Source organism: Phaseolus vulgaris, chromosome 10 (assembly GCF_000499845.2).
Source record: "Phaseolus vulgaris cultivar G19833 chromosome 10, P. vulgaris v2.0, whole genome shotgun sequence".
NCBI lineage: Eukaryota > Viridiplantae > Streptophyta > Magnoliopsida > Fabales > Fabaceae > Phaseolus > Phaseolus vulgaris.
In genome coordinates, this window is record NC_023750.2 from 37,377,396 (window position 1) to 37,386,464 (window position 9,069).

Genomic DNA, 9,069 nt, shown 5'->3' on the forward strand with positions numbered 1-9,069 from the left:
TTTGTTAAGACACAGAACTGCGGAAGTACCGTGTGTACATATATATCTATATAATTTATGTTTGTCTCTATTTTAAATTTAATTTTTTTTATTTTTATTTAAAATAAAATTATAAAAATTAATTTTTTAATAATTTTTAAATATAAAAATAAATTTGTAAATTTATAATTTTATCAATTAAAAAATATAATTTCAATCACACATATCTTATCCTTCATAAACTTTTTCGCACTTTCTTCCCTACTTATTTTAATCCAAAAAAACCTCATTTTCTTCGAATTTTTTCCTTAAATCTGTTCTCTCATACTCATTCCTAATCCAAACAAATCATAAAATAAAAGAATCTTTCTCTATCCTTATGCCGAATGACCAAGATAAGGTGAGGGAGTTGGAAAATGCAGGACTCAAAGAAACTGAAGATAAAATAAATGGCAGAAAAAGGACAGTGGCTATGCGTACAACTGATAGTACCTATGAACCTACCACTAGTACAGGACAAAATTGTGTGGATAAAAAACTATATGGACATGATAATGATGATGATGTTGGAAGGCCCCTAAAATCAATATCATGGACAGAATCCACTTGTCTCCTCTTATTGGCGGATTCTCTCATCATAATGAAACAGGTGTGAGAAAGATTGCAACAAAAGCAAGATGTTTTAGCAATTCTGTGTTTCATTGTGCTTGCTGATGGACAACATGTAAGAGAACATAAAATTTTTGTATAGGTAACTTTTTCACACAACTCCTTACCCAACCCTCTCCCAGAGAAGCTGTAATAATGGCGGTCAAGGCCTGAGGGTAATATTTTAGAAATAAGCAGAGTTCTATTGCAACTTGTAATTTATATAGCCCATTAGTTTAAACAACGCAAACATTATAAATTTATTTCATCACTCAAATTCCAGATTCTAAAATGTCTTTTTAAATGATTGTCAACAATAATGTTAAATATGATGTGGGTGACAATGATTTTGGTTTTTTTTTTTTATAAAAGTTTTCATGTTAGGCATCATTATGCAACTTGACATCTCAACTAGGCTGACACCTCAAGTAACAACAATCATCTGTTATCACATGAAAAAAGTATTATTGAAAAAAAAAAAAAAAAAAAATACAAAAATATGGGGGGACTAGACCAAAACTTACATGTTAACAAAAACGATACATAGGTAGACTATACCTATTCATAAAGAATTCTAAGAACAGACTAGATGGAAGTCTATTATACCAATGAAATGATTCTTTATGATGTGAGTGACAATGATTTTGGTTTCCAGGAGGATAAATATAATTAAAATAACATCAATTTTCAGCTAAGGAAAGCATTACTGATTTTATTACATACGGTATTCTTCTCAGTTCGATGCCTAACTCAGGACTGGCTTCAATTCAATTTCCAATATCTGAATTGAATTTATGTAATTAAAGAGCATGTTCCTCCTACCCATCCTTATCAGATGGCTATCAACTTCAATTGCTCGGCACAAGTTGATTCTTCAGTAATCTCTCAGGACCTTCTAGCTCATGCTATAGGAATATGTTTTCTTGGGTAGTTCTGATGTTTCTTTTTTTCTTCTTTTCTTCTTTTCTGACTTTAATTTCCCATTAATAAAAATTAAATAAATTATGAGTATCCTACACAATTTACCAAAAGTATTGATATTCTTGTATGTATTTTTTTAGAATAGTTCAGACAATAATAGTATGTTCAAAACTTCATTAAGAAATAGCATTGTCGACCAATCAAACAAAACCACCACCAATTGTTGCTCTTTGATGCACAATTGGAAATGTTATCATTAACTGAATGAGTAAAATAAATAAATAGTTCGTCACTTGGACAATAATTACTGTTAACCACATTACATTACGGCTATTCGTTGCTAACCATGTTTTAATTCCCGACAATTTTATTAACGATCATAAAAAAAAAGCTCCGCAATTTCAAGTCGCTCAAACAAAGTCATGAAGGTTTAGTACCAACACCGCCTTTATTTCGAGGTCATTCGAAAGATTCTCGGAAACCACATTTAACAGATAAAATTTGAGATGGACGTAGTTTGGATATGACCTCATTCATTTTTTTAGTTTAAAAGCACCTGTTTCCGTTCAATCTATGTTGCAATTTGCGGGGCTTTTCTATAGAGTTTCACGCAGTTCTGAAAGCTCCAAAGCCCTGAAAATCTCTATAATATCAACTTCATATTTATCAGTTCGGTTTTAACAGTTGTACAAACGTTCACAATAAGATTTGTTTTGGACTACGTATCTTCATCAGTTCAGTCAGGAACAAAAAAAACAAAAAATACACAAGATTTATAGGTAAGCAAAATTTGTGCATTGGAAATTGATGAATATATATACCTGTGTAACGGTGAAGAAATGTATGTCATTCCTAAACCATAGTTTTCCCTCCACATAAATCACATATAGTATGCCCTAGACCGTTACAGTATGGGCATTTTGTGCCCTCCTCCACCCATTCCAAAAACTGCGTTAAAGAATTCATTGATAAGTTCAAGATCATGTGCAGGGTAAACAGTCATAAAAGTAAATTTTGTTAAAATGCTTGTGTATTTCTTACTTGAGGTTCAATATTTGGTTCGCCAGATCCATCACACTCTGCAATAAAAGAAATAGAAGTTGACTGTAGAGTTCCACAGTTGATCATAAATAATGCATTTATGAAACCAGTATCATAAGGTCAACATCAATATATCAGAGATGAATATCATGGTTGCCTTTAGAATGGTCATTACGAGAGACGTGAATGAGAGATTAAACCACTCCAACTCTGACTCTGACTGCTCCATTGGGCCATGCCTGCTATCATGATTACTGCTATCATAATAGTAATTCCTAAATTCATATGATAGCAATGACCATATTAGTTCCAAGTCTGAGACTGTGGAAATTATGGAATATTTTTCTCAAGTAGAGTAGAGACAATTTTCAATAGTCAAAGTGCCCAGTAGGCTGTGTTCAAGTAACTCGCACGAATACGGATTTGGAAAAAGCCTTCCCAGCAAGCTGAATAATTAGACAAAAGGAACCGAAACCTAAATAGTGGGTAGACAATGTTTGGAAAGTTCGAGAAGAAATTCTGTTGAATGAATCTGATTTAGACAAAAAAAACACCTAGGAAAACAAATATTATCCAACAAAGGAAACGGCAGAACCTAAGGCATAAAAAAAAATCATTGGGGAGATGAAAGGTGCTCTAATGATAGAGCCCTTATTATCCTTCAAAATGTAAATAATACTGTGATGGTTTAGTTTTAATCCAATGATCCTTCTAATGACGACCATATTGATAGCAGCAAAAATAAGCATGACACTGCCACCTAAGTAATTAATTTCTCCAAACAGGAATATATAGAAGGAAATGGGTACATGAGACAATTGATGTTTGTATAGTATGAGGGTTTAGGAAAATTATATTCTGGAAAATACATAATACCTGCTTTGTTTCTTGGAGGTTGTATCAAATTAAAAGTGCTTTTACAATGAGATTTGTCTTCCGGGACAATGATCAATGAACCAACTACAGGATAATGATAGTTTTGATTGAAATACAAGGGATAAGTTACATACCTGTACACATCAAGCGGCCTTCCCCACGACATTGAAGGCATTTTGTCGTTGCATTCTTGTTATTGCTCCTATCAACTCCATCACTTGCGACAAGTCTTGATGGCTCTTCCCATCGATTCTCCCCAAGGAGAAAAACTCTTCGATCGTTGACTTCTGTTCCCTTATCACTTTTCGCTACATTTTGCTGAACCTCTGAAATATCTGTCACTGAAGGAACTGCAGCTCCATTTTCACCTTCCTATATAATTCACAGTTGGATTATGATGCAAATTTGAGTATTTTAACAATTTAAATATTTTGTCTCTGTTGTTTTAGAGATAAAATGGAAGTAGAATAATCCCTAGGCCTCCATCCCTAAGCTTAAACTTTTGGGAGATGTTGACCTTGCTAGTTGTCATGCAGTGAATACATCAATGCACTCTATCAAAACCAAAATTTCACTAAGAACATAATAAAATAATGCAGAAAAATGAGAGAGAAGAGAAGATCGAAAATTATGTTTCAATCAAATAGAAAGAAATATATATTCAGATTTCCAGTACACAAACTATCCTGTTTAGTTTAAGACCAAGTAGTCACGTGATTCAGCCCAAAGCACATAGATGGGACTAACAGTGTGTTTAGATTTACATCTCGGCAGAGAAGACATGAGTCAAGGTAAAGCTAATAAGAGTAACTTTTACGTTTTTTGTTGATTTTGATATTAATTTTAGTTGGAACATGCATAATTGATGGGAATTTAGACTTAGGACAAACATGTTAGAAATAAAGTCTCAAACATTTGGGCAGATTCTCGGGGTCGGCAGTAAGGAAGGCACAAGAAGTGCATCTGATATAAGCAGCATACTTTTGGTAAAACAGTAGTAGATTGTTTATCTTGAGTCGTGCTGCCAGCGTTCTTTTTCCTTATCTCCAAATAGAGCCTTCCAAGAAGTTCAGCAGTCATAATACCATCCTCAGGGACACCTAATGCAGCCTTTCAAACAAACATCACACAACCATCAAAATTGCAATAACAAAATTGCAATAGCACAATATATATCATATGGAAAGCACTACATATATACAGTACTAAAATTCAGTTTATATTGAAAATTAATCCAAGACAAATGTTCCCCTCTTTGCATCAAAGATTCATTAAATCATATATAATGCAGAACAAAACTAACTTGCCAAGTCTTCACAGCACGCTCTGTTCCACTTGAGAAGCTTGAGTATTCCATGTCTTCCTCGCCCGAGTAAAACCCCAAGTTCAGCAACGCTTCCTGTTATTTCAGTTTTCGACACATCGAGTAAGATTTCACATTGCACCAATTATTCACGCACAAATCCAATAAATCAACTCTCATAGAAGTGGATAACTAAAATTGTGATTGGATAAACTTTTCCAGTAATCAGATGTAGGATAAGTAAATAGGAAAAAAAAAAGAGTTAAATTTCCATTATAACTTAAAAAACTCAGCTTATGTACTTTAAGCTTAGTTTACAAGTTCAAATCAGCTTATGTAATTGAGTGCATAAGTTGATTTTAAATCATAAGAGATGTTCAATTCTTTTTTCTCTCTTATTTACTTATGCAAACAGAACCTATATATTATTTAGAAACATAAAAAAGAGAATTATCAAGAGTAGGAAAATGGAAGATCAACCTGCATCTGTCGAACCTCTTCTCCTTCAGAACCTTTCCTCAAAATGCTCGTTTCAACCCTCACAGACTCCTCAACCACCACAACCTCATTCTTCCTTTCCATGACCTCTTCAAATCGTTTCTCCTCCTCTTCAAATTGCTTCTCCTCTGTTGTAGATAATTCAATTAGTGTTGTGTGCAGGTAAAACCAACTGGAGAAGTTGCAAAATACAAGGCTAGGTTGGTTGCAAAGGGGGATTTTGCAAAAGACTGTTTGGATTATTGTGAAGTGTCTGCACCCATGGCAAGAATTGAACTATCAAACTATGATTGCGACAACCACATTTAGAGGTTGGTCATTACATCAACTTGATGTAAAATTAGCCTTTTCAAATGTATCACTAGTGGAGAACATTGGTTTTGAACATGAAGACAAGATCCATAAATTGAAAAAGGCTTTATATGGGATAAAACAAACCCCTCGAGCCTGGGATAAAAGAATACATTGCTTCTTTTTCCAGTTGGGTTTCAGCATGTGTACAACAGAATATGAAGCTTATGTGAGAGCTACTATAAGTGATCTAATGATAGTTTGCCTTTATGTAGATGGCCTCCAATTACGAGCAGCAATGCAGTACAGAAAGACAAGTTTAAAAGAAGAACTGTGTTGGAGTTTGAACTGAGAGATCTTGATGTCATCATATGTTGAATCCATGTAGCTCTTTGTAATTTTTGATATGTTTGTGGTTTGATGGATACACTTTGTGGATTAAATGAATGAAGAAAACTAAATGGAGAAGATGAATTTGGTTGGTGAATATAGAGACTTAGAATAGGTGATGCCAACTCCTAATTAATTCTAATTTAGACACAAAACTAGTGCTAACAAAGAGTGAGGAAAAAAGACAATTTGTACACAAATTTGGATAACATTTCTTTAGTCAATTCTAAGCTAAATTTACAATACGACTGATAAATATATTTATAGTGCTAAGGGCAGTAAGGGTGCAATTTTTAACCCTCTTCTGAATCTATATTCACCGACCAAATTCATCTTCTTAGTTCGATTTTCTTCATCCATTTAACCCACACAATACATCCATCAGACCGCAACATATTAAAAATTACAAAGACTTGCATGGATTCAACATATACTTGAAATCTAGGATTGCTATCTTATTTTTAGGAATGGAATTTTTCTTCTAGTGAAGGAATTTTCATACATCAAAAGAGGTATGCAATTGAAATATTGAAAACATTCCAATTGTTGGATTGTGCTATAAAGTTAGAGATGGAAGGAAGTGACAAATAGTCAATTCAACCTTGTATAAACAAACTGTTGGCTCATTCAGAATTTTGTGCAGTAACCTATCATAGTGTATGGAGTGGTGTTGATAAGTAGATTATCGTCCATCCAATGCTTTCTCATGTTCTTTGTGGTCAAAACATGGTAATGAAGTATTTGGCTACTGTGATTCTGACTGGTGTGGTGATGAAAGAGACAATGTGTGGTCGAGCACCTATTTCATGGTGTTATATGGAGCTGTTTTCATGTGACGCTGAATGTTGAAACTTCAATGGGAACTTGCCAAGCCTTGTTGCTTGAGAACTTGACCTCCGAAATGAAGATGAGAAGAAAAGAGCCTATGCAGATGCTACTAGACAACAAGTCACCTAAACACCCTATTCACATTGGCCATATACCGCAATACTAATTAGCAGACTGCTGACAGATTCAAGCTGAGTAGAGAGATGATAAGAGTGCAATCAATTGCTAATCTGAATTAAGGGGAAGTGTTGTAAGTAATTATGATAGTTAGGTAATTAGTACTTGTAATAGAACTCTAAGTAGTAATGATGTACTGCGACACGTGTGTGAGAAATAAAACTTCAGATTCAATACCCAGATCACTTGTTCCCTTTTCTTCTCTGTTCTTGAGAGTGTCTTCAGTGTGTGTTATAACATCCTCCATCTTCCGAACACTCGAACCGCTCTCGAGAACCATATTCTTGTCCTTCAGCACCTGCAAGAGCAACGCCACATTAGCGACGGCGTCGGAGACGGAGGCCGGAGTGGACAATTCGCGCGTGGAGAGGCGACGCTCCATCGCCTGGATTTGGAGCTTGAGGTCGGAGATCTCGCGGAGGAGTTGATCACGTTCGCGAGCCCAGCGCTGCTCCTCGCGGAGCCAGCGCTGTTCGTCGCGGAGCCAGCGCTGCTCTTCTCGGAGCCAGCGGTCTTCCTCGCGGTGGGAGAGGGAGCAGTGGGAGATGAGGGAGTTGAATTTATAGGAGAGTGAGTAGGGGTTGGGAAGAGAAATTAGGGTTTTGTTGAGAGTGAGTGTGAAAGTGGGAGTTGGAGTTGCAATTACAGAGAGAAGGGTTGGCATGGTGGGATTTGGATGATGGAGGCCATTGAAGGATTCTTCTTCTAACTAATATTCTCTTATCTGTTATCAGAGGATCCAAACCACACATTTGTAAAATTAAATTAAATCCTGGTGGCGGGAAACTAATTAATCATTCTACTTTTGTCAATAAGCTCTATCTATGGTAGACATTTATACCACGTGTTTTCTCTAATCTAACTACATTTCATACAAATCAACTAATTTGAATATGAATGCTAAAGTTTTAAACTCACAGCTTTCCTTTCATACATAACATTCCATTAAGAAAACAGTGAAATAATTGTTCTTTTTATCATGTTTAAAAGTAATAGTATATATTTATTTCAAAAATGTTAACTATATAAACTAATCTTAATTGTAATTTTTGGTTTTTGTGTTTATAAATTTTAATTTGTAATTTTTTACTTTGATTTTTAATAATTAAACACAATTTTATATTTTAAGAATAATGATTATTACTGTTAATGTTGACTAATTAAATGTATTTGATTTAAAAATTGAAAAAGACGAAATACAACATATTATGAAACTTCAAAATAATTTTGTTCAAAAGTATATTTTTATAACTTATTTTAGTTGAGAAATAGGATACAACTATAACTTTATTTAAATAAAATATAATAAATAACTTCTTAATATCTAATATTTGAAGACAATGGATGCAAAATGTTGAGTAACTTTTTCTGACATTGAATTGATTTAATTTATTTAACACGAGGCAACTACAACATAAATAATAACCTTAAAAGTATCTATATTATGTCACTGACTGATTAGCATTAAAACATTCTTAACCCAAAATTTCAAAAAGTTTACATCAGATCATATATTTGTATTTTCATCATCATGAAATTAGTTTTTAAATTTTAAAATATGTTAATTTAAATTAATTTTTTTTAAATTTATTTTTCACATTGAAGTATTTATCTCTTTTCTTATATACTTAACAGATAGGTTAATTTTAGTCAGAAATTTGAAATGAATATTGATGTTTTTTTTCTTCTATTATCTATATTCTGTATTATTATACAAAGATATATACTATTTGATAAATAACTATTTTATATTTTAATAAATAAAAAATAATTTACAGTTTGTGCCTACCTTCCATGTAACACCCAACAAATACATCTAACTATTACAATATAAATCTTACATGTTTATATACAAGTTTAGAGTTTTTATTTTTCAAAATATTCCTAAAATATTCTCAATATATGAATAGGACTTATCAAAATACAAATATTTACAATATAACGTTAAAAACAAAAAACATCCTAAAGTCCTTCAGGACCTCCGATATTTGTATGATCATTTGCTCGTGTACATAGTACAACAATTCACAACACAACAAGAAAAGTAAGGGTAAGCTAGTAAAATAAAATTTTATAATATACACAATTAAATCAAAAGAGAAAATCAAATTACATGA

General features: G+C 33.2%; 1 protein-coding gene across 4 annotated transcripts; it reads right to left on the bottom strand.

Annotated features, from left to right (window-relative positions):
- Positions 1-1,750: 1,750 nt before the first annotated feature.
- LOC137818526 (protein disulfide isomerase pTAC5, chloroplastic) lies at positions 1,751-7,832 on the bottom strand. Of its 4 annotated transcripts, none has more exons than XM_068621999.1 (8): positions 7,130-7,832; positions 5,249-5,394; positions 4,769-4,864; positions 4,447-4,575; positions 3,600-3,837; positions 2,590-2,627; positions 2,370-2,496; positions 1,751-2,181 (listed from the first exon to the last, which is right to left on the bottom strand). In XM_068621999.1, the coding sequence occupies exons 1-7, from the start codon at positions 7,614-7,616 to the stop codon at positions 2,401-2,403; spliced, it is 1,230 nt and encodes a 409-aa protein (XP_068478100.1). In that variant the 5' UTR covers positions 7,617-7,832; the 3' UTR covers positions 1,751-2,181; positions 2,370-2,400. The 4 variants fall into 4 exon arrangements, 3 of the variants coding, with proteins under 3 accessions (XP_068478100.1, XP_068478101.1, XP_068478099.1); XM_068622000.1 differs by having other exon boundaries at positions 1,751-2,191; XR_011082084.1 differs by lacking the exon at positions 1,751-2,181 and adding an exon at positions 2,747-2,864 and having other exon boundaries at positions 2,244-2,496; positions 7,130-7,679.
- Between the last annotated feature and the right edge of the window lie 1,237 nt (positions 7,833-9,069).

Bases quoted from the DNA above. Each gene is read 5' to 3' on its own strand.
- LOC137818526 (XM_068621999.1), bottom strand. From the start codon at position 7,616: ATGCCAACCCTTCTCTCTGTAATTGCAACTCCAACTCCCACTTTCACA. The intron at 3,838-4,446 runs GTATGCTGCTTA...TGAATTATATAG, and splicing joins CTACTACTGTTTTACCAAAA to GAAGGTGAAAATGGAGCTGC. The intron at 2,497-2,589 runs GTAAGAAATACA...TCTTTAACGCAG, and splicing joins AACCAAATATTGAACCTCAA to TTTTTGGAATGGGTGGAGGA.